At 51.5% G+C, this 24,783-nt stretch overlaps 6 protein-coding genes across 6 annotated transcripts; 5 read left to right on the forward strand and 1 right to left on the reverse strand.

Annotated features, from left to right (window-relative positions):
- Positions 1–1,369: 1,369 nt before the first annotated feature.
- Positions 1,370–4,033, forward strand: GUITHDRAFT_72738 (hypothetical protein; the record flags this gene model as incomplete). Its single annotated transcript, XM_005830641.1, has 2 exons — positions 1,370–1,781; positions 3,594–4,033. Coding segments are annotated over 2 exons (852 nt in total), but the record flags the coding sequence as incomplete, so codon positions are not given.
- A 222-nt stretch (positions 4,034–4,255) lies between these two features.
- On the forward strand, positions 4,256–5,668 carry GUITHDRAFT_72801 (hypothetical protein; the record flags this gene model as incomplete). Its single annotated transcript, XM_005830642.1, has 2 exons — positions 4,256–4,636; positions 5,546–5,668. Coding segments are annotated over 2 exons (504 nt in total), but the record flags the coding sequence as incomplete, so codon positions are not given.
- A 137-nt stretch (positions 5,669–5,805) lies between these two features.
- On the reverse strand, positions 5,806–6,653 carry GUITHDRAFT_110174 (hypothetical protein; the record flags this gene model as incomplete). The annotated part of the gene is made up of 5 exons (XM_005830643.1): positions 5,806–5,918; positions 5,960–6,003; positions 6,133–6,188; positions 6,230–6,296; positions 6,370–6,653. The coding sequence occupies 5 exons, from the start codon at positions 6,651–6,653 to the stop codon at positions 5,806–5,808; spliced, it is 564 nt and encodes a 187-aa protein (XP_005830700.1).
- A 53-nt stretch (positions 6,654–6,706) lies between these two features.
- GUITHDRAFT_110175 (hypothetical protein) lies at positions 6,707–13,605 on the forward strand (the record flags this gene model as incomplete). Its single annotated transcript, XM_005830644.1, has 3 exons — positions 6,707–9,046; positions 9,138–11,775; positions 11,813–13,605. The coding sequence occupies 3 exons, from the start codon at positions 6,707–6,709 to the stop codon at positions 13,603–13,605; spliced, it is 6,771 nt and encodes a 2,256-aa protein (XP_005830701.1).
- Positions 13,606–14,659: 1,054 nt separating this feature from the next.
- Positions 14,660–16,249, forward strand: GUITHDRAFT_54371 (hypothetical protein; the record flags this gene model as incomplete). Its single annotated transcript, XM_005830645.1, has 3 exons — positions 14,660–14,745; positions 15,841–16,101; positions 16,150–16,249. Coding segments are annotated over 3 exons (447 nt in total), but the record flags the coding sequence as incomplete, so codon positions are not given.
- A 433-nt stretch (positions 16,250–16,682) lies between these two features.
- GUITHDRAFT_110176 (hypothetical protein) lies at positions 16,683–24,763 on the forward strand (the record flags this gene model as incomplete). Its single annotated transcript, XM_005830646.1, has 5 exons — positions 16,683–16,686; positions 16,758–16,813; positions 16,860–24,329; positions 24,384–24,476; positions 24,527–24,763. 5 exons carry the CDS (start codon positions 16,683–16,685, stop codon positions 24,761–24,763), a joined length of 7,860 nt encoding a protein of 2,619 aa, XP_005830703.1.
- Positions 24,764–24,783: the final 20 nt, after the last annotated feature.

Here is a 24,783-nt window from a genome sequence, read left to right on the forward strand (position 1 = left end):
TCCGGGAGGCCTGTGCGGCCCGGGCCCCCCGGGCACCGCCGGCCGGCCGCTCAGTCGGACCACTAAGTTGAACTGAAGGCAGTGCTTCTCTATATCATCACAAGTTTTGGTGCCCTGTAAGATACAAAAGTGGGCGGGCTTGTTATCCTCTCTGTTGCTACCGGTCTCCCCAGGCAAGCCCTCAAGTCTCAATTTTTCTGTTTGCTCCTAAAGGTTATTTTCACTGCCTTCCTCCCCAGGCCTCCTTGCCTATAACTCACCTACACTTTTTGCCCTACCCCTGAAGTTGTTCACTCCAGCAAACGTCTTGGCTTATCCATGCTGGACGCACCTCACTACCGAGTCGTCCACCTCCACCAAGCTCGAGCATAGCAGGCATGTACAAGGTCGCGTGAAACCTCTACTCTGACCCTCAGCTCTTGGCGCTCTGTCAGCTGGCAACCTCCTGTAACCCTCCTAAACCTGATTCTGCAGAAATCGTTTTGTTTTGCCTTTGTTCTACAACCCAGTTATGGTTGGCACTCGATTCTTAATGTTTGTTTGCTTGCTTGCTGCACTGCACGGGCTAATATCGTGCGAATCTTTCAATGTAAAAATACTTGCTCAACCAAATGATGCAATCGTTTCACAAGTTTTAACAAAGGCTCAATTAGACTTCAGCTATGCCAGTCCTTTGAATCAGACAAATTCTTCCTTCAATTTCCTCGCTGCACGCGTTGCCCTCTTCTACGATGCGCTTCCTGTTAACTTTCTTCATGGACGCAAGCAGATAAACTTGACATCTTCGATAGTAGACTTTACAAACTTGACGATTGAGCACGTCTTCGGAATCAATTTCCAGCTTCGTTTTTTTGTCTTCAACTGTCAAGGAATTGTCGGTGACATTAACGGAAATAAGTTCGACGTTGCTCCTTACAGTGTACAAATCATAGAGGGACCTAATCGAATATATCTAGGACGCAAGTTTTTGTTTCGGATAGGATTTTTTGACAAACATCTCAAATCAATCGGCAGTTTGGGTCCAATCTCTGTCAATCTAAGGATTGAAGAAGGGCCAGAGCAGCTTCAGTTTCAAGCAATTTCTTTACAAAACGTTTCTTCAAATGGAACGGTTTTGTTTCAAGACCTCGAGTTCTGGGGTGATGTGAAGGGGAACTTTTCAGGATTGGTCAAATTCAGATTCTCTGTGCAGTATTTCAACATCACGATCTTTTCCGAGACACTCAATATCATTGGTCTTTTCTGTTCTCCTTTCGAATGCAAACAAGGAGAGTTCTTTAAAATAGTTAACGACATGTCGTCACAGCAAGTATTTGGACAATGTATCACTTGTTCGCCAGGATTCTACTGTCCAAATTCATCAGTGTACATGATTCCATGCCCTGAGGGCACGTACCTGGACAGAGCGGGTTCTTCAAGTAGCATGGATTGTGAGGTATGCAAAGAAGGAAAGTATTCTTCGAAAGGCGCCTCGTTCTGTTCGAACTGTGAGGAAGGATTCTATTGCTCCGAGGGAAACCGGTTTGCTTGTGCAGTTGGGACTTATTCAATGTCTAACATGTCTTCATGCATCGAATGTCCATCTGGAAGCTTTTGTCCTCTCAATGGCACGACTCCAATCCCCTGCCCTCCCGGTTCATACTCGCTATCCAAAGCAGTTTCATGCAGTCTGTGCTCTGCGGGAAAGTGGTCATCATCCGGGTCTAGCAGTTGTGAGTCTTGTCCTCCTGGGCAATTTTTGAAAGAAAATCTATGCATTCCATGTCCTGCAGGATTTTATTGTTCGAGCTTGAGTACGATCGCATGTCCGAATGGAACCTTCTCTCTGGGCAATGCTTCTTCATGCTCGAGTTGTCCGGTCAATACTGTATCTGCCTGCGGATCGACGAACTGTACTACATGTGAGTTTGGGACCAGTTGGAAGTCACAGTGCAGATTTTGTGACATGGGCTTCTATTCCACTGATGGACGCCCTCCATGCAACTCTTGTCCACCAGGATTTGCATGCCCTGAAATTGGGACAGCAAATCCAGTTCCATGTCCTTTGGGGACGGTGTCAGTAGAAAATTCTTCGGAGTGCTCTCCTTGTCCAAAAGGATTTGCTTGTCCCTCTCCAGAGCTGGCCTCCTTGACGATTGCATGTGTTAATGGAACATTTTCCTTAGGATTTCAATCCAACTGCACCACATGCCCTGCGGGATCTTACTGCACAAATGGAAATTCGATCCCTCGTAGCTGCCCGCCAGGCACATACTCTAAAGAGGCTCAGCCTCAATGCACTCCATGTCCTGTTGGCCATTTTTGTGCTTTTGCCAGCTCTACTCCTGAGCCATGCCCCAACGGCACTTTCAGGGATGTGACAGGGGCAGCATCTGTGTCGGATTGTTCATATTGTTCTGGCGGTACATTCTCCACATCGCCGGGCTCTTCAAGCTGTTCCTCGTGTCCCAGTGGATTTCGATGTCCCTTTCCATCATCTCCTCCGGTTCTCTGTGGTGAAGGGCAGTATTCAACTCCAGCTAGTGAGGCTTGCCTTGACTGCCCTGCTGGCTACAAGTGCGAGGACCCTTCACAGCTTCCTCAACGATGCCCGAATGGTACCTTCTCATCGGGGCGAGCATCTGTTTGCACCACTTGTGGAGCTGGAACTTTTTGCGTTGATCCTCAGCTTCCTCCTGCTGCCTGCCCAAGTGGAACATTTTCTATGTCTGAAAGCACATCTTGCATGGCTTGTGACCCAGGATACTACTCTTTGCAATTAGCAAATTGTTCAGAACTTCATTCAGGACCTATTGCTTGCACGAAATGTCCTTTTGGACATTTTTGCAAACCAGATGGCCCACCTGTTCCATGTAATGCAGGCTACTTTTCCATCGGTGGTCAAGAAGAATGCTCAATGTGTGAAGCTGGTTATTTCTCGCTTTCGACAGCGTCACATTGTTTTCCATGTCCAGCAGGGAGCTCTTGCCCACACCAAAATTCCACGCCTTCAGCTTGCACAGCGGGTACTTTCAGTATCTCTGCTATGACATTTTGTCAAACCTGTCCCACTGGAGAGTATTCAAACTCAAACTCGAGTTCATGTTTTCAATGTCCTGCTGGTACCTTTTGTTCGTCAAACAGTAAGCCATTAGATTGTCCAATCGGCACTTTCTCAGGCGTAGGTTCCTCTGTGTGCACTTTATGTGCGAGTGGCACTTATTCTCTTCAAGGTTCGTCGGATTGTTATGATTGTCCAGCAGGAGCGTTTTGTGCTTTGAATGACCAAAACGTGTCTGCAACGCCTTTGACGTGCAGTGCTGGATTTTTTTCAGCGGGAAAAGCAACTGTTTGCTTGCATTGCCCCGAAGGATATTTCTCTCCTTTGAATTCCAGCACTTGCCAAATATGTCCCCCGGGATTTTTTTGTGGAGATGGTAGTTTCAAATTGCCTTGTCAGCCTGGCACGTTCTCCTGGTCAAACAGTACCTTGTGCTCACTCTGTGCACCAGGGAAATACAGCAATCAACTGGAAACGTCATCATGTACCCTGTGCCCATCAGGTTCTCACTGCCCCTTGGACGGTGTTGTCACTCCAAGAGTCTGTGGCGAAGGCAGTTTCTCCGACTATGGTGCAGTAGAATGCTCTCGATGCCCAAACGGAACCTTTTCCACCTGTAACTCATCTTACTGCCTTCCTTGTCCACCAGGATCAATCTGCAACTTCGAGTCAGTGAGGCCAATAACCTGTCCTGAAGGTACATTCGCTCCTGGAGGTTCGTCTGTATGCGAGCTCTGCCCGCACGGCTCATACTCTCCTGTAAACTCTTCAAGCTGCTTTTTATGTCCATCTGGTAGATTCTGCGCCAATGGTAGTGTTCCACGTCCTTGCAACGTTGGTAGCTATTCGCTTGAGAGTCAGAACGATTGCACGCCATGTCCCTCCGGGACCTTCACGAATGAGACGGGAGCTTCGTCCTGCATCTCTTGCCAAGCAGGTTTCTACTGTCATGTAGGATCAACGTTTCCAAGTCCATGCAGCCCAGGATACATATCCTTGGAGTCCTCTCAGTATTGCACTCAATGCCCTGGAGGTACGTATGCTTCTTCAGCTGCTTCTTCAGCTTGCACTGATTGTCCTCCCGGCCATGCCTGCATCAATGGCTCATCTTTCCCAACAAAGTGCCAACCAGGAACCTTTGCAGGCTTATCTTTCTCTGCCTGCCAGACTTGCACTGCTGGGAAGTTTTCGTCTTGGTCTTACGAGAGCTGCATGATGTGCCCTCCAGGCACTCGATGTCCATACGGACTGGGACCCTTTCCATGCCCTGCTGGCTTCTACTCTCCAGGGTCAAGCACTGAGTGCATAGAATGCAGTCATGGTTATTATTGCCCTGAAAATTCCTCTGTTCCCATTCCCTGCGTCCCAGGCGAGGCATGTCAAGCTCCATCACGTTCTCCAGAAGCGTGTGGACCAGGTTTCTTTGCAGCAAAAGGAGCCTACAATTGCACAGTCTGTCCTGCTGGTCATTTCTGTCCATCGGCTTCACTATTCCCCTTTGAGTGTCCTTTGGGAACATATTCTTTGGGTGCAGAAACCGCATGCCATGGCTGTCCAGCTGGTTTCTTTTGTCCCGCAGTAAATTGTCAGACTAGAGTGAGCAACGAGAGCATCAATCAATGTCTCTTTCGATGTGCACTTGGAACATACTCTGAGAGCAATCAGACCTCGTGTCAGGCTTGTCCCGCCGGAATGCAGTGCCCTGATGGAAATCGAAGCATTATGTGTCAAGTCGGCACGTATTCCTTAGGTGCACAAGTCCAATGTCTCAAGTGTCCTGCCGGGTTCCAGTGCAACAACACCTACAGTCCACCAACTGTTTGCGGGATAGGATTTTACTCACCTGGTGGACTGTCGTTTTGCCTTTCTTGCCCTGATGGGTATGAATGTACCAAGGAAGGGACCATTTACCCGCAGCAGTGTGCGCTTGGCCAATGGAGAATAAAAGGCATGATAGCATGTGAGACGTGTCCAGCAGGAATGGCTTGTTCGATTCCCAATGTGGAACCTGTTCTTTGCACGAATGGAACTTGGTCAACATCGGGATCTACACAATGTACCCAATGCGAACCAGGGTTCTACTGTCCTTACAATGATGTACGAGACCTTCGTCCCTGTTCCCCGGGAACATACTCTCTAGCAAGCTCATCATCCTGCACCTCTTGTGCTCCAGGATATTATTGTCCCAGCGGAACGAACTCAGGGTTTATGTGCCAGGTTGGTACTTATTCTACTGGAGGACAGATTGAGTGCTCCCTATGTCCACCTGGCTATGAATGTCCATCCACAGGCAGTTTTCCCTCAGCTTGTGCACCAGGATATTACAGCGACTTTGGCAGCACTGCTTGCAATCAATGTCCAGCTGCTTATGAGTGCAAACAAGCTGACAGCCCTCCCACTCCTTGTCCTACAGGATTTTGGAGCAGTGGAGGTGCTCAGCTATGCCAACCTTGTGATTCTGGATATCTTTGCAAATTTCCTGCAACTGATCCTTCTCCGAGCAAGGATTTGTGCCCGACTGGAGGATATTGTTCTGACCCTGCTCGTTTTACACCTTGTCCAGCTGGCACTTACAACAATATTCCAGGATCATCCAGCTCTAGCTGTTGCAAAGTATGCCCAGCAGGGTACTTTTGCATTGAAGGAACATCAATTTATGAATCTGCTATTTGTCAACCAGGTTATTATTGCCCGACGGGGACCAAATATTCTATTCAGTTTCCATGTCCTGCGGGATCGTACAATGATAGATCAGGGTCAATGAGTCAGGTGGACTGCGTCTTGTGTCCTCCAGGAGCGTATTGTCCGTCGGGTTCTTCCACAGGTGGCATACGGCAGTGTCCGCCGGGATACTTCTGTCCTCCTGGGTCTTCACAGCCTAAAGGTTGTCCGTCAGGAACCTACTCAGCGTCTTACAACCTCTACTCTCAAGACCAATGCGAGACGTGCTTGCCAGGCTCATACTGTCTCGCAAAATCAACGTCTCCCGTGCCTTGTCCCAGGGGATATTACTCAAACCACCAAGGCAATCAAGCGGTAGAAAACTGCTTGCCATGTGATGCTGGATTCGCTTGCCCTGGGACAGGCCTCACAGCTCCTCAACTGGGTTGTGCATTGGGACATTATTGTCCGCAAGGAACTCAATATCCTACTCAATATCCTTGTCCAGGTGGAACGTGGAATCCGAACCGAACTGATTTGATACGAGAAGATGACTGCCTGCCATGTCCAGCAGGGTACGCTTGTCTCGCGGGGACTGGAAGCTCAAATCAACCGATCGATGTGTGTGCAGCAGGGCATTACTGCCCACTTGGAACAGCATTTCCTACCCAATTTCCATGCCAAGCTGGATACTTTTCTCCCAGCCACTCACTGACGAAAGCTTCGCAATGCCTTGCTTGTACAGAGGGATATTATTGTACTGGTGGTTTGCCTTTTGAATCCGGGATCTGTCCGGCTGGATACTATTGTCCACAGGGTACTTCAAGTGATACTCAGTTTCCTTGCCCTGCAGGGACATTTCTGAATCGCACACGCCAGACTTCTGTTGATTCTTGTGAGCCTTGTCCAGTTGGGGAATTCTGTCCACAGGGCAGTGCAACTCCAATTCCATGCTATGAAGGAACATTTGCACCCACTGAATATACACAGAAAGCTGGTCTCACGATGCCTGCGATGGACATTTCAACATTTCCATCATGCCTTTCTTGTACAGCTGGATTTTATTGTCCAAATCGTGGAATGACGGCTCCAATTTCGTGTGGACCTGGGAAATTCTCAGGTTTTGGATATTCTGTCTGTGACCAATGTCCAGCGGGACACTTTTGTCCCACAGCACAGAACAATACGTACGCGAATGTCATGGAATTCTTCGTCTGTGACGCTGGTTTATATTGTCCACCGGGAATGTCCTTTGTTCCTGAACCTTTGTCTTCTAGTTGTTCTCCTGCCTACTACTGTCCGAGAGGAACGCCTGAAATGGTCCCATGCCCTTCAGGGACTTACAATCCCCGCAACGGGTCAAGCTCCATCCAAGATTGCCTTGCATGTCCGGGGGGATACTGGTGCTCACAGAATACGTCTACATTTGTCAACAACCTTTGTGCACCAGGATACTATTGCCCGGCGGGATCCAAGACGCCGTTCTCTGTGCCTTGCCCAGCAGGAACCTACAGATCAGAGAGTTTTGGAAAAAATGAGTCAGACTGCGCTGAATGTGTAGAAGGATACTACTGCCCTCCGGCGAGTAAACGTGGATTAGTTTGCCCTGCTGGATCATACTGTCCAAATGGAGTGGGAGAACCAATAAAATGTCCTGCTGGTTACTTCAGGAGCTCAGTAGGAGGGCTTGCACTTGCAGATTGTGCATATTGTGAACCTGGATACTTCTGCGATCAACCAGGGTTGATTCAGCCTTCTGGATTATGTCAACCAGGATATTTTTGCACTTACGGACAATACACGTCAGCCCCCGAGAACGGAGTGTGCTTCGCAGGACATTATTGTCCGGAAGGCACAAGATCTCCTGTTCCTTGTCCTCCTGGCACTTACAATCCACTCAATGGATCCAAAACAACATTAGACTGTTTGCCATGCCCACCGGGGAAATCATGTCCGACCTTTGGGATTGTTCAGCCACCAGAAGCGTGCAGCCCTGGTTTTTACTGCACCCTTGCATCACGATCCTCCTCTCCATCGAACTCGTCGAATGGAGGTCTTTGTCCAGCTGGGACCTATTGTCCAGCTGGAGCATTTAAACCGAAGCCCTGCGATCCGGGCTTCTTCGCACCAGTCCCAGCCTTGAGCTCGTGCCAACGCTGTCCAGCGGGATTCTTTTGCTTCAATCTGTCTACCATTCTTCCACAAATATGCCCCGCAGGTCACTACTGCCCCGAAACCTCTTCTTCTCCTATTCAATGTCCGCCTGGTTCATATAGCAATTTGACTGGACTGAGGAATATATCTGAGTGCATCCCATGTCCCAAGGGTAAATATTGCTTCAGACAGGGATTGCACTCTCCCACGGGAGATTGCTTTGCTGGTCACCTGTGTCTTCAGGGAGCGATCTTCCCTAACGAGACCGTCAATGCCTCTGCTCTCTTCGGCCAGCGGCTCTCTTTCCCTTGTCCGCCCGGCTACTTCTGCACCACGGGAACGACAGCGCCGACGCCATGTCCTCCCGGTACTTTCTGTCAAGGCAGCAACAGCCAGCCCGATCCTTGCGCCGCAGGGACGTTCAATCGTAACTTCACTGCTACCAGCTGCAGCCAGTGTGCCGCGGGATACATTTGTAGCCCAGGCGGAGTAGCAGACTACGTGGCAGGGACGTACTACGCGGCTCCCTCGTTGTATGCCTGCGCGAATGAGAGCGGCGGCGCGGTAGCATGGACACAAGAGACAGCAACTAATGGGACATACGTGGCTGGAGACGTCGTGACAGATGTAGACGGTAACGCGTATGTGAGCGGAACCGTGTCAAGGGCGAGCGAGGGAGTCTATGAGGTGGTTCTGACCAAGTATAGTACAGCTGGGAGAGAAGTATGGACGAGTGTGCTGAGCTCGGAGAGCTCTCCGGCATCAGCCCAAGGGATGGCAGTCGCAAGCGCGGGGTCTCTGTACGTAGGGATCAATCGGGAGGGGGGATGGTCGGTGTTGAAGGTGAGCAGCTGCGGGCAGCAAGAATGGAGAGTGGACGATGCAGACTCTCTCGAGGACCAGGCGCGGCTCGGGCTGGCGGTGGGAAGCGACGTAGTACTAGTCGCTTGGACCAACGTCTCTGGAAGTACCACTGTCCGGCAGTACACGATGGAGGGGAAGCTGGCGTGGGAGAGGGTCATGATAGCGGGAGCCGCAGGGGCGAAGGTCATAGCGACAGGGCTTGGGGCTGACGCAGCGGGGGGCGGCTTCATGGTGGGGATGTACGAGGGACAGTTTGCAGGGCAATATGCCGAGGGGGGATGGGATGGGTTTCTGCTTAGATTTGACGTCGACGGACAACAAGGTTGGGTGCGAAATTTGGTTCTGTGTCTTCGGACGTTGTTCGAGGGTTAACAGTGGAAGGGAGTGGTATGTTTGCTTATGTTTATGGAGCTTGCAGAACAGCACCGATAACGTCAGTGCTGCCCAAGACTCATGCACAGTGGGTATTCGCAGGACTATCTCATCCCCTGTGTCCGGCGCAAGCGATGTGTTTGTCATCAGGTATGGAGCGGATGGAAACACGACCTGGTCCAAGGCGATTGGTACTTGCGGAAATGATAGACCTGTAGGGTTAGCGGTTGACAGCTTCGGCGGCATCTACCTACTCGGCCAGTCGCCTGCGGACGCGAGCCGAGGTGGGCCTATAGGCTTCAGCGTCAAGCTGAGCCGGGGCGGGGACCTACTATGGAAGCAGACTTGGGGACAATCAGCTGAGTCTGCGGGAGGAGGCATCTCCGTAGGCAGCGGTCTGGTCATAGCCGCCATGGACAGCTACAACTCAAGCTCCGGCTCCAGGTACTCCAACGTCACGGCGTACCTGTCTAATCCGGCTTGCTATGGGCTGAGCGAAGGAGGAAATTTCGTTTGCCCCCCCGGTCATTTCTGTGTGGAGGGTCTCAAGTCTCTTGCGGAAGGAGCCTGTCCCCCCGGAACGTACAGCAACCGCTCGGGTCTTGCAAGCTTCTCTGAGTGCGAGAGCTGCTTGCCAGGCATGTATTGCAGCGAGTGGGGGTTGACAGCGCCTACAGGACCTTGCGCAGCAGGTTTCTACTGTACAAGCGGAGCAGCAGATCCCAACGCCAGCATGTGCGACCCCCGCAGCGTCTCGAGCGTGCTCACATGTGCGACATCGCTGCTCTACAAGGAGTGCTCGCCCAACCTGACCTGTGGAGGAATATGTCCCGCAGGGTACTTTTGTCCTGTAGGCTCCCCTACACCCACGGCATGCACTCCGGGCTATTATTGCGACAAAGACGGGCAGGGCATTGTTTCAGGGCCTTGCTCTTCGGGCTACTTTTGTGGCTATAGCTCTGGAGGAGCAGGAGCTAGCACACCGACGCCGGACTCTGCGGACAGTCGGGGGCCTTGTCCTGTCGGATACTACTGTCCCGAAGGAACTGTATATCCGATCCCATGTCCCAAGGGCACTTTCAGGCCGTACTTGAAAGGGCAGGCCAACAGCTCATGCCTGGCATGTACGCCAGGATTCTACTGTCCCGTCCAAGGTCTCTCCAACGTGTCTGGGTATCCATGCAGCGGGGGCTTCTACTGTCCTGGAGGTCAGTCGACCGGGACGCCATCCGGGTATCAGTGCCCAGTTGGTCACGAATGTCCCGAGGGGAGCAAGAGTCCCAAGACTTGTCCTCCGGCTTACTACCAGAACGACGTCGGGCAGTCCGCCTGCAAAGTGTGCGAGGCGGGCTACTACTGCACGGGGAGCCCCGACCTGAACAGCGGCAGCGGGGCAGTGATCTGTCCGACTGGATACTACTGCCCTGCGGGGTCCGCCGAGAAGCTGTCGTGTAGTCCTGGGACCTACATGCCCAGGACGGGCGAGTCCGCGTGCTGGAGCTGCCCAGCTCAGTCCACGTGTCCCGAAGAAGGCATGAGCAGTCCATTGCCATGCCCCGCAGGTCACTACTGCCCCGAGAATAACTCCTTGCCCGTACCATGCCCGGAAGGCTCCTTCAGCGCTGATCAAAACCTCGCCTCTGCTGGCGAGTGTACAGCCTGTCTTCCGGGCAAGTACTGCGGCACATCAGGGCTCCGGTCGCCCACGGGAGATTGCTTTGCTGGTCACCTGTGTCTTCAGGGAGCGATCTTCCCTAACGAGACCGTCAATGCCTCTGCTCTCTTCGGCCAGCGGCTCTCTTTCCCTTGTCCGCCCGGCTACTTCTGCACCACGGGAACGACAGCGCCGACGCCATGTCCTCCCGGTACTTTCTGTCAAGGCAGCAACAGCCAGCCCGATCCTTGCGCCGCAGGGACGTTCAATCGTAACTTCACTGCTACCAGCTGCAGCCAGTGTGCCGCGGGATACATTTGTAGCCCAGGCGGAGTAGCAGACTACGTGGCAGGGACGTACTACGCGGCTCCCTCGTTGTATGCCTGCGCGAATGAGAGCGGCGGCGCGGTAGCATGGACACAAGAGACAGCAACTAATGGGACATACGTGGCTGGAGACGTCGTGACAGATGTAGACGGTAACGCGTATGTGAGCGGAACCGTGTCAAGGGCGAGCGAGGGAGTCTATGAGGTGGTTCTGACCAAGTATAGTACAGCTGGGAGAGAAGTATGGACGAGTGTGCTGAGCTCGGAGAGCTCTCCGGCATCAGCCCAAGGGATGGCAGTCGCAAGCGCGGGGTCTCTGTACGTAGGGATCAATCGGGAGGGGGGATGGTCGGTGTTGAAGGTGAGCAGCTGCGGGCAGCAAGAATGGAGAGTGGACGATGCAGACTCTCTCGAGGACCAGGCGCGGCTCGGGCTGGCGGTGGGAAGCGACGTAGTACTAGTCGCTTGGACCAACGTCTCTGGAAGTACCACTGTCCGGCAGTACACGATGGAGGGGAAGCTGGCGTGGGAGAGGGTCATGATAGCGGGAGCCGCAGGGGCGAAGGTCATAGCGACAGGGCTTGGGGCTGACGCAGCGGGGGGCGGCTTCATGGTGGGGATGTACGAGGGACAGTTTGCAGGGCAATATGCCGAGGGGGGATGGGATGGGTTTCTGCTTAGATTTGGCGTCGACGGACAACAAGGTTGGGTGCGTGCAATCAATGCATATCCTTCTGTCAGTGGCGTTGGAGTGGAGGTCGCGGCTGGCTGGCTGGTTGTGTATGGTAGAGCTTGGAGCTTGCAGAACAGCACCGATAACGTCAGTGCTGCCCAAGAATCTAACAATAACAACAACCTCCAGTTTGAACGAAAACTCAAGCTTGTCCAGGATTTTTCTTTTGAAATTTGATCATGAAATGGTAAGCCAAACACAGATATTCCTTGGGTCGAATCGAAATCTTCATAGTAAAGGAATAACTTTGGACAGCTTCGGCGGCATCTACCTACTCGGCCAGTCGCCTGCGGACGCGAGCCGAGGTGGGCCTATAGGCTTCAGCGTCAAGCTGAGCCGGGGCGGGGACCTACTATGGAAGCAGACTTGGGGACAATCAGCTGAGTCTGCGGGAGGAGGCATCTCCGTAGGCAGCGGTCTGGTCATAGCCGCCATGGACAGCTACAACTCAAGCTCCGGCTCCAGGTACTCCAACGTCACGGCGTACCTGTCTAATCCGGCTTGCTATGGGCTGAGCGAAGGAGGAAATTTCGTTTGCCCCCCCGGTCATTTCTGTGTGGAGGGTCTCAAGTCTCTTGCGGAAGGAGCCTGTCCCCCCGGAACGTACAGCAACCGCTCGGGTCTTGCAAGCTTCTCTGAGTGCGAGAGCTGCTTGCCAGGCATGTATTGCAGCGAGTGGGGGTTGACAGCGCCTACAGGACCTTGCGCAGCAGGTTTCTACTGTACAAGCGGAGCAGCAGATCCCAACGCCAGCATGTGCGACCCCCGCAGCGTCTCGAGCGTGCTCACATGTGCGACATCGCTGCTCTACAAGGAGTGCTCGCCCAACCTGACCTGTGGAGGAATATGTCCCGCAGGGTACTTTTGTCCTGTAGGCTCCCCTACACCCACGGCATGCACTCCGGGCTATTATTGCGACAAAGACGGGCAGGGCATTGTTTCAGGGCCTTGCTCTTCGGGCTACTTTTGTGGCTATAGCTCTGGAGGAGCAGGAGCTAGCACACCGACGCCGGACTCTGCGGACAGTCGGGGGCCTTGTCCTGTCGGATACTACTGTCCCGAAGGAACTGTATATCCGATCCCATGTCCCAAGGGCACTTTCAGGCCGTACTTGAAAGGGCAGGCCAACAGCTCGTGCCTGGCATGTACGCCAGGATTCTACTGTCCCGTCCAAGGTCTCTCCAACGTGTCTGGGTATCCATGCAGCGGGGGCTTCTACTGTCCTGGAGGTCAGTCGACCGGGACGCCATCCGGGTATCAGTGCCCAGTTGGTCACGAATGTCCCGAGGGGAGCAAGAGTCCCAAGACTTGTCCTCCGGCTTACTACCAGAACGACGTCGGGCAGTCCGCCTGCAAAGTGTGCGAGGCGGGCTACTACTGCACGGGGAGCCCCGACCTGAACAGCGGCAGCGGGGCAGTGATCTGTCCGACTGGATACTACTGCCCTGCGGGGTCTGCCGAGAAGCTGTCGTGTAGTCCTGGGACCTACATGCCCAGGACGGGCGAGTCCGCGTGCTGGAGCTGCCCAGCTCAGTCCACGTGTCCCGAAGAAGGCATGAGCAGTCCATTGCCATGCCCCGCAGGTCACTACTGCCCCGAGAATAACTCCTTGCCCGTACCATGCCCGGAAGGCTCCTTCAGCGCTGATCAAAACCTCGCCTCTGCTGGCGAGTGTACAGCCTGTCTTCCGGGCAAGTACTGCGGCACATCAGGGCTCCGGTCGCTATTTCTGTCCATCCCCTGGCTCAGTTGTAGGAAACGTTTCGCTCTGTCCGGTGGGAAGTTATTGTCCTGCTGGTAGCGCATCCCCCAGTGCTTGTCCGCCAGGAAGTACTTCGAGTGAGGGGGGCCTTGTCTCGGTAGATTATTGCATTAAATGCCCGGCAGGTTTCTACTGTCCATCGTCTCAAGCTAAATGTTCTCCTGGTCAAAATGTATCTGATTGCCTTGGGGTTCAGATTCTGTGCCCGGAAGGTTATTTTTGTCCTTCTGGGAGTTATGCTCAGTTTAGCAACCCATGTCCTCCCGGGGCTTATTGTCCAGCAGGTAGCCCATCTTTTGTGTCTTGTCAAGTCGGAGAGTATCAAGATGAAATGATTCAAACGCAATGCAAACCTTGTCCTCCAGGCCATCTCTGTTCGGGCGTTGGATTGAGCTATCCTCTCGCTTGTCCTCAGGGAACATTCTGCTTGAATAATGTCTCATATCCCTGCCCCATTGGAACGAACAACTCGGGTGAAAACGCCTCGTCTATCATGGATTGTTTGCCCTGCCCGGTAGGCACTTACTCATCTGCTGAAGGGGCCAAAATCTGCACTCCAATCTTTGCAGGATATTTTTCTAATGTGAGCGGTCTAATACTGGTTGAGAACACATTCAAAACATTGCAGTTTATTTTTCAATCTAATTTGTGCAAGAATGAAGGCTTTTTCTCGGTGAACAATCAAACGAGAATATGTAATGAACCTCTCGTAACAATGTTCGGGACATGTGAAGCAGGTTATTTCTGTTCTGGGGGAAGTTCTTCACCCCGCCCAATTCGCAGCGCCACAATCATGAATGGGGATATCTGCCCCCCCGGGTACTTTTGTCCCAGGCAAAGCAGTTTTCCATCAGCATGTCCAGCAGGCAGTTACAGCACCGCAAGAGGACTGATAAGCATCAGTCAATGCGTTCCATGTCCGAATGGGATGTATTGTGCTGGAACGGGAAACTCTGAACCAACAGGGCCGTGCAGTGCGGGTTATCTTTGTGGTCAAGGAGAGACTGAGAGCAAACCGAACCGACCCGATGCTATTTGCCCTCTTGGTTATTTTTGCCCTGCTGGCTCTTCAGACCCGATTCCATGCCCTGCCGGCACCTTCAACAACCTTGTAATGGGTGAGAGCATCTCTTCGTGTCTTCCTTGCGCTGCAGGACACTACTGCCCCACTCCAGGGATGTCGTCGAACCTCCCGGCTTGTGGCGCAGGCTATTACTGCCCTCAATCCACAACCTCAAGGTCCCTCGCGACTCTCTTGCACAACTTCTCGTCACCGTCATGGTGTGGAATGCTGGAGTCGATCGGAACTGTCTCCGTTACTATTGGCTTTGTTGAAAAATACCCTGCCCTATTCATGTGCCCAAAGGGTTACATGTGCCCGGAAGGGACATCGAGTCCCCTTCCTTGCTGCGTCAACATGACCCGCAAAGATTTCAATCAGAGCAACGGATGCTCACTCTTTCAACCAACGCCAGGAAATTCGTTTTGCCTTGATTGTCCCCCAGGCAGGGTATGCTTGAGAAATGTGGTATCGGGCGTCTCAACAAGCACGATAGATTGTCCCATTGGCTTCTACTGTGAGCTCGGGTATCCTCCAAGGTTGTGTGCTGATGGCACGTACGGAGGTAACGTGAATTTGTCCAAACAACTGGATTGTTTGCCATGCCCGCCTGGTAAGTGGTGTGCCAACGGAGTCGTTCAAGGTGACTGTGCTGCTGGCTTTGTGTGCAGAGGAGGTTCCGCATGCTCCACCCCGTCGAATCACTCGTGCCCCTCCCCTTCCATAGAGCTCAACGACATTTGCCCGGAAGCGCACTACTGCCCCAACGGATCCTCAGTCCCGCTCCCTTGCCCGTTCGGAACCAGATTATCCAAGCTGGACCTGAGCTACCCAGGTCGGACTCAATGTGACTGCCTTGCATGCCTTTCAGGGCAATTCTGCCAGGTCGGCAGCGCTCAAGGTTCTCCCTGCCCGAAGGGATTTTACTGCCCTCAAATCAATGCCAGTGACGTTCGCCTTGAAGCATGTCCATTGCGCTCAAACCTGATTCCTTGCCCTCCTGGAACCTTTCAGGATTTGGAAGGTCAAACAGACATAAATGCCTGCAAAGTATGCGGAGAAACACTTCTAAACATTTCCTTTCAGGGATACTACTGCCCAGAAAGCAACAGCACTGAGCAAACAGTCTGCCCTGCGGGACATTTTTGTTTGTCTGGACAGAGTAAGCCTATTGCTTGCCCAGCAGGCACATATAATCCCCTACAGGCAGCTAGTTCGATCCAGTCTTGCATAATTTGTCCAAGCAAGTATTATTGTCCTCTTGCCAGTACTGCACCCATCAGTTGTCCAGCTGGATCTTTCTGTGAGAATGGTTCATCAGTGAACACGACCTGTTACAGTGGTTACTATTGTCCTCCAAAGACTGCAGAGCCAATTCCGTGTCCATCTGGTGCTTACTGCCCGATTGCAAGTGTTACGCCTTCAGTTTGCTTCCCTGGCACTTTCTGCCCTTCGCTATCTCACTATCCTTCCCTGTGTCCTCTGGGAATGCATGGTGAATCGAATGTCAGCTTGAATCGGAGCTCAGTGGAGTCCTCCTGCATTGCATGTCCACCGGGAAAGTTTGGAGCAGATCCGCGAAGATTAACATGTGAGGACTGCAGACCAGGGTATGCTTGTTTCGGCAATACAACTCGCGGAGACCCAAGAAACGTAAGTTTGGACAGGGGAGAGCCTTGTCCAGCAGGCTATTACTGTCCCTTAGGGACTGGGCAACCTCTGTCCTGCCCGAAAGGAACGTTCAATGCAAAGGTAGAGGAAAGTGACCTGAGTTCCTGTCTTTCGTGCCCCATCAACTCATTCAACAACCTCACAGGACAAACAACATGTGTCCCCTGTGGGAGTACCGCAACATCCACCAACGATAGCCTTGCCTGCGTGTGCAAGGGAAGCAATAGGATATTTCATGCCTCAGATAGTGCCTGTAGATGTAAACAAGGTTACACGGTTTACAATGGATTAGGACAAGATCAAACTAATCTTGCAACGTCTGACGGTGTTCTTGACTGTGAGCCTATTATTCTCCCAAGGTGTACATCGAATCTTAGAAGCGAGGATGGGTCTTGTCTGTCACTTTGCTCCAATTCTGAATGTCCATCACCCCCGTGCTACTGTGATTCAAGTGGTTCAGACTACTGCAACAAGTCTTGTCCTTCGTACCAGGTGTCCCAAGCTCAGCAGCTGCAAGTAAGTCATTGATTGTGCGAGGAAGCAAGACTAACTTTGATCTCAGGTGGATTCTAGCGTTGGAACTACGATCGTTTGCAATTGTAAATGTCCTTTGGGCAGTTCGGACCCCAACTGCGCCGATCCCAATCAAGTTCCGATACAGACGTCGTACAACCTGTCGACTGACAGTGCTCAGAACACCATTCTGACGGTTATCAAGGCATCTGGAGTGTACAACTTTATTGTCAAAGGAATGAAAGAATCTTCTAAATCGTCAAACGCACTTTTTGTAGGTTCATCCGATACAGGTTTCTCAGGTCTTCTTGATGCGTCTCTGTCTTATTTTGAAAGCCTCGGGCTTACCAACTGTACTTTTGACGGACAAGGAGTCTGTCAAGCGACATCCCAGTCACCAACGGCAAGAAGGAGACTCTTGTCCAGGGAGAAATCTTCTTCTCAATCATACAACCTCCGCGCACAAACACCAACTTCATCCTTCCAAGGAGTTGCCTCCCCCGTGCTTTGTATCAAAGCTGGCAATGGAGTCGTGTGGTCAGTCTCATCCAACAACATTTCAAGCCATTATCCTGTTTATAACGTCAACTCACTTCTCAACACGAACCCTGCGTTTGACTATGGTCCTTTCCTTCAACTAGCTACACAACTTCAGAATGGGTTGGTCATCGATTCGTTTTTCTACAACTTTCAGGATCCCGGAATATATGTGTTTCACGACGCGAGTGATGTAAGCAAACGAATGGTTGTAGGTGTAGTCAATCCAGTTCTTGACTGCCCAGCTGCTTTTGGATCTGGAAATGTGATACAGCCTCTATCAGCTTCGCTGATACAATCATTCCCGTCATCAGCTCCTTCCATGATGACCAGCCCGAATTACAATCTCATCATTGCACTTGCTGTTTCCTTTGGATCAGTCCTGCTATTCAGCGTAGTAATCGTTCTTTTGAGAAATCGCGTTGGATGGGGAATCACAAATTCGAAAGGGCCAGCGCATCGCAAGCTCAAGCTCAATCTTGGTTCACAACGCGACAATGTCAAGGCCGTACGATCAACAGCTGTCCTCGATGAGTTGCACAAACGTGACGACGGTTACATTGATCTTGAAGGATTTAACGTGCAAATGCTTTTTGACAAATTGCAAGATCAGACTTTGTTGGTGACAGAGCAACTTACACAACAAAAGAATGATGTAAGAGAGTTCTATGACAAGCTCTCGCGAGAGACCTTGTCACTAAAGACAGTTATGAACATAAACTCGACTTCTAAGGAAAGTAATCATGAGCAAGTCCAAAAGGCTTTGAATCGCAAGGAACGAATTTTCTCAGAGATCCAGCGAAGGAAGGAGATTGGTGAACATACAAAATCTATGTGTCAAACCGCGTTGAAAACTTTGGAGTCTTATGTCCAGCCAGATATCAATTTCTTCAACACAAGCGCACTTTCTTTGAAGGAGGCAATCGATTTGATCCGTAAGAAATGCAGGAACCAAGGCTCTTCAGACGACCTGCACCGTATTCAAAGAGTTGTCAATGAGACAAAAACGGTGGTGCAAAGATGGAAATCAGCCGGTGGGATCTCGAAAGAGTTTGGCCTGGGGGCAAAACTGTTGGATGGGAAGAGGAAAGTTTTGAATAAGGTTGATTTGATCGACTCCTCTGGAAGGTTCAAACGACTGGATGGAATCCTTCAACTAGACTCTCTGACAGGCTTGACGGTTCCATGCAGAGGGACGGAGATGCAAGTAGCAAAGCACGTTGTTCCTGTTCCTGATGACTGCTTTGTCCACCCTGCGACAGGACATGTCTTGCCGATTGAAGGCAATCTTGTATACAACGTGAGCGAAGGCAAACTTGAGCTTGTCTCAAACGTCTCAATCGAAGGACTGATGGAAAGACCGATGTTCTACATACGTAACAAGCAGAATGCAGAGGGAGATTCTTACCCATCCAAGAAAGCTCCTTACACAAATTTGCTTCCAGCAAATAACTTCAGCCCTCCGTCCAACAAGAAAAGAAGCATGCTGGATCCTTTCACTGGGCTCGAAGTTGCCATCCTCGGAGTCACTCACGATCTCGAAACCGGAGAGCTTGTAGCCGTTGGGGGAAGTATGCCTGACGCCGTGACGGGGATCCTCAAGCCGATCAGCCTCTATGGGATTATGCAAGGAGTTCACTCGACAGCTCCTATCTTGATCACCGGAGTGAAGATAGATGAGAGAACAGTAGTCCCTGTGCCTGTGGGCGGATGGTATGACGTCATGTGCTGTGAAGATGATTTCCTGACGTGTTGTCGCAGGCTGGACAAGGATCCCTCTGAGCAAGGCAAACCGATCTTTCTTGGAGCCGCTTTCAACGACGAGTTCTCTGGCCTCAAGCGGCACTGCACGATGAGCCTGCCGGATCCATTGAACAGAAGCTGTGTGATCCCGTACCAGAGCGACTTGCTGTTCCATCTCAAGCTGAACCATCACAAGCTTGTCGAAAGTTTGCTTCAGCAGACCGAGCATCTCAGCCACGTTCTCCAACAGAAATCGAAGAATGATCCACAAGAGATTGAAGGTCTACTTAGAAAGCTGAACGAGACTGACCACAAGTACCACAAGATCAGAGACGTGCTGCTAGGAGAGATGAATGGCCCATGTCAGTCTCTAAATGTTTGCATAGCAAGCATGAAAGCGCTGGCTGAAGATGGAGGCCAAAGAGGGAGATTTTTCGACCCATATTTGTCCGAGGAGCTTCCGATCTTGCTAGGATGTAAGATGTATGATGAGCGACTGGAAGATGAGGTGATAGCGTTCGAGTTGCGGGATGACGGACAGACCGACGAAGCTGAAGTAGGAGGCTGCAGGACCCTTGACCCTGTAACAGGGAAAGTGTCAACTGTGAGCATCGGGGGTAGGATGCGAGACATCAAGACTGGCAGGATCCTTCCTGTGACGCATATTACAAGAGATGTGAGCACGAAAGAAGTCGTGCCAGACTCAAACCTCAGAATCTTTGCCAAGGAGAAGAGCTACAAGGCAGAGAATGGAGCTTCCATGGAACTGATTTCAGAGCTGCTGCAGAACCTCCTCTCGTCAAACAGCAACGGTCAACTTCTACAGGAGCTAGTGCACAACGCAAAGCAGCTCAGCCCCACCCGTGGGAAGAACGTGCAGTTCGATCACTCGGTTCCACATTCTCCTGAGTTGGACGGGTTGGATCACCTGTACGAGATGGCAGCGGACGACATGCATGAGTTGATGACGGCGAACGAGCTTGAGACAGCTCCCACATTCGAGGAGAAGCTCGATGAGATCATAGCCGATGTGAGGGCCAACAGCGATGAGTCGCTGCATGGAGAGATGGTCGAGAACAAAGCCAAGGCGCTGCAGGAGATGGAAGGATATTCTTCTCTGCTGGATTCATTGAGCCAAGAGATCCTCCAAGAGCTTGATGCCGCCAACGTGGGAGGCTCTCAAAAGGACAATGAGAGGATAGCAGAGATTATCTCGTCGCTCTTGCATCACGAGAAGCAGAGGCAGATGTCTGCATACGAAAGACTCGCACTCTCTGCCTTCGAAAAAGCGGCAAGGAGAAGGTCAAACCAGGACCTTGAAGCGAGGAACCTCGAGGAGCTGGAGAGCAACGGTGAGAATGTCTTGTTTGAGAAAGCCGCTCTCCGAATTCAACAAGATCATGACCAAGAGTTGGCACGAACAACGGCAGAGATCGCCAAGGAAAACATCGAGAAGAGAAGCCGCGAGCTTGCACAGGAGCAAAAGCATCTACAGCAAGCGTTGATGTCTCTTGGACCCATCACAGACGAGCAAGTTCAGCTGCTACTAGCAGAGTATGACAAGACCGCTGACAGGTTGGAGGGTGTGAGCAGAAACGAGCTCATCAAACAAACCTTCGATGTCGAGAACAAGTTGGACTCCGCAAAAGGCCGGAAGCTTGCAAGGCTCCTTGAGAAGTCAGTTCAACCTGCCGCACAGGAGAGTCGTTGGAAGGCAAAGCTCGATGAAGCAGATGATATAGAATTGGCAGACATTCTTGAAAAGCATGATTACCTGCGAACAAGACTTGAGAATGCTCTGAAAACTTACGAAGAATCAGAAAAGAAAATGTTTGAGCGACAAGTGGACGAAGAGAACCGAAGGAGCGAGATGGAGCTAGAGTCCAGGTTCCTCTCTGCGCTGGATCAATCGGTGGATGAAGAGGAGAAACAACGGATCCTCACGAGATATACCACAGATCTGACTGACTTGAAGCAGAAATTAGAGACCGATAAGAGGAAGCAAATGATGGACTTTGAAAACAGACTGCAACAGAAGCGAAAGAAGAAGCTGGAAGAGGAATACTTGGCCAAGATGAACCAAGAGGTGGACATGTTGAAAAGCAATGCGCCAAGAGGCGAGGCTCTCAAGTTGGGCTTAGAGATTGAGAATGCGGTCTATCAAGAGATCGAGAATGCGAGGTTGGCTTCAGCCTTGTTGAGCCAAGACGAGGCAGATCTTGAGTCCTTGAGACAAGGTCTGAAGTCGACAGAAGAAGCTCAGGTCTCCGAGCTCATGATCAACTTAAGCAAGGAAGTTCAAGATGCGGACGCTGAGACCAGAAACAAGCTGATCGCCAACCACGAGCTGAACATGGCGAGACTGAAAGCAGAGCTCGTGATCTCTCGGGGTCGAGAAGAAGAAGCTCTGGAGAAGAAGATCCAGGCAAGAAGGCAAAAGCGGCAGAAGGCGCTGGAGGATCAGCACCGGGAAGAGAAGAAGGCGATGGAAGAGAAAGACTTGCAGGAGGCGCTCAAGGAGATCGAGAGGATCAAGGCGATCTCGACTCACGCCATCCGCCAGGAGGAGCAACGAGCTAAGGAACACCTCGACATGTTGAACCGAGCCCAGGCTGAAATCAAGTTGCTCCGCGAAGAGCTTGATTCTAAATCGAACATGTCCATATCTGCAGAGGAGAGGAGGTTCGAAGACAAGCTGAATGCACAGAACCTGTCCAAAGAAGAACGTGACCTGATGATCAGGAAGCATGAAGACGAGATAGGGCATATGAAGGCTCTGCTGAAGATGGATGCTGCCAAGCAGATTGCTTCCTTGGAAAGCAAGCTGCAGGCAAGAAAGGCTAAGAAACAAAAAACGCTGGAGTCCATGCACGAGCAAGAGACCTCCAAAGTTGAGCGTGAGTTCTCTTCGATTTCAGCCTCAATAAACGAAGCAGAAGCCAGGGGAGAGCATGAAGTGGAAGCAGAGATGGAGAAAGAAATACAAGGACAGATGAAAACTCTCTCTGAGAAGATTGATCATCAACGAAACCTCATGGTCGAAGAAGAAAATTCCAAGTTTGAGGATCAATTGAAATCTGCTGAGTACTCTGGGATAACAGATGCGGACAGGGAACAGTTGATTCAACAGCACCAGCAGAACGTTTCGAAACTGACAGCATACATGGAGATGGAGAAGAACAAGAAGGAGCAGGAATTGAAAGACCGGCTCCAAGAAAGGAAGCAGAAGAGACTTCAGAAACTTGAGTTGGAGAAGCAGCGAAAGCAACAGGAGGAAGAGATCGATAGACAGCAAAAGGAGGAGATGGCAGAACTCGAGAGAAAGCATGAAGAAGAGATGAAGCTGGAGATGGAGAAAGTTGAGATGGAACTACAAGTAGAACGAGAAAGAGAACAACAGAAGCTGGCAAGAGAGATGTTGCTGTCCTCGGAATTCAGTGACAGCAAACAGAAGATGGAAGAGTCCAGCACAGAACGTGAGAAATTGATGGAGGACGCAGAAGAAAAAATGAATTTCATGAAGAGCCGAATGGAAGTTGAGAAGGAAAAGCAGGAGAAGCTGCTGCAAGAAAGACTGGAGAAGAAGGCCAAGAAGAAAAGGGAAGAGATAGCGCGAAGACAAGCCAAGCAAAAGGAAGAAAAGCTTCTGGAGCAGATACAGAGTGCTGAGACGATTCTTTATCAAGACGATCAATGGAAATCAATCGAGGAAGAAGAGAAAGGAGTCGTCCCACAAGCAATGACCGAAGAGTTTGAGAAAATGCTCCAAGCTGAGAAGGAAAAGATTGAACAGGAAATGAAAAAGACCATGGAAGAACAACAAAGAATGAGAGAAGAGTTGAAGAAAAAACAGGAGGACGAGCGAAGATTGCTGGAGGAAGAGATGAAACGGGATCAAGAAATCTTTGAAGAAAATCTGAGGAAGGAGCAGGAAAAGAAAGCCGCAGAGCTGGAGGCAAGAAAGAGAACGATGCAGGAAGAGATGGAAAAGATGGCCGAGAATGTCACGGCAGAAGAGAGGGCCCTGCTGATCAAGAAGCATGAAGAGCAGATCCATCAACTGGAGCAGGAGAACATCAACAAACGAGCCATGGTGGACGAGGAGCTGCAGTCTAAGCTCGCCAAGAGGCGGAACAAGAAGAAGATGATCCAGGAGAAGAAGCAGCAGGAAGAAATCGCTCAACTCCAGGAGACCAACGTGCAGAGAGCCAAGATGATGAAGAAACAGATGAGAGAGAAGGAGATAGAAGCGCTCAAGAAGATGGTGAAGGATGGAAACGAGGCTGAGGCTCTTCAAATCTTGTCCAAATCTCAGAGCGATGAGTTAGAAGAGGTCAAACTCCAGCAATCCGCCGAGTGCGCCAGACAGCTTGCGGCCTGCGAGACTCAAGAGCTGGCAGACAAGCTGGAAGCTGAGCTGAAGCTCAAGCACGACAACGAGCTCAGTGACATTAAGGCTGAGCATCAGTCGCAGCAGAGCGCGTTGCTGGGCGATGCACCACCCTCTGGGTCAGGCTCGATGAACAAGATCAACGAGATCGAGGTGAGAGCAGAGCAGCTGAGGCAGGAGAAGGAGGAGCTCAAGGCTAGGATCGAGGAGGAGATCAAGAGGATGGAGGTGGAGCATGAAAAGCAGATGCAGGAGGAGTTGGCCGTCTTCGAGAACAAGCGGAAGCAACTTGCCTCCCGAGCAGCCGATAGACGAAAACAGATGGAGAGTCGGATTTCTTCGGCTGCTTCCATGGGGCAGCAGACGAGGGAGGATGTACAGAAAACGTTTGAGGAGGAGAGGAACGCGCTAGACTCAGCTCTCTCCGAAGAGCAGCGAAGACAAGACGAGTGGCTGAAGCAGATGCTGAAACACAGAACGCAAGCGAAGCAAGATGCCATGAGGGGCAAGTACAGCGAGCAGCTCAACAAGTACGAAGAGGTCATTCAAAGCTTGATGGACCGCGTCGGCAAGGAGGAGATGAATTTCCGGTCTCAGATGAGCAAGGAGGAAGCAGACAACGCATGGAAGGTTGTCTCCGTCGCCAAGTGGACCATGGCGAGCAAGTTGAACCGACCGGAAGTCAAAGCTGCCAACAAGTGGCTGCGCAAGACGTTCAATCGCAGCCTTCGCATGATGTACCCCAACATCAACCCCAACTACTTGAATGCCCTCCAATCCACCAGCAAAGTTGACCTCAGAGGGTCGAGGAGCGCCTGGAGCCTCAGGGAGAATTCTCCCCGCAAGGAGGTGAGTCCCGCGTGCCTCTCTCTCTCTCTCTCTCTCCTCTCACGTGCCTTGCAGCCCTCTGGCTCCCGCCCTTCCTCCGCCTTGCGCTCTCCGCACGACACGTCTCCGGACACGCCAGCGCTTCAACTTCAGCTCAGAAGGCAGCAGGTAAAGCCCCCTCTTGATTTCATTGACCTCGCTGACTCTGGAGCTTTTAGAGCGAGATCGAGAGGCTTAAGCGAGCCGTTGAAGATCAAAAGGCAGGTGGCGAGCAGCCCAGCTCGGAGGTTAACCGGTTCAAGATGGCGAGGTCAGAGTCGGCGTATGGGCCGTCCAAGGAGGAGGTGGTGGCGCTCCTCAAGGAGTGGGAGTCGCCGATCCTTCCCAAGCTGGAGGAAGTGGAGAGGCTGCTGAGACTTGTCTTGGAAGAGAAATATGCAACCCCTCTCAAGTGATCAAGGAGAGAAAGAAGAGT

Source organism: Guillardia theta, assembly GCF_000315625.1.
Source record: "Guillardia theta CCMP2712 unplaced genomic scaffold GUITHscaffold_44, whole genome shotgun sequence".
NCBI classification, from domain to species: Eukaryota; class Cryptophyceae; order Pyrenomonadales; family Geminigeraceae; genus Guillardia; species Guillardia theta.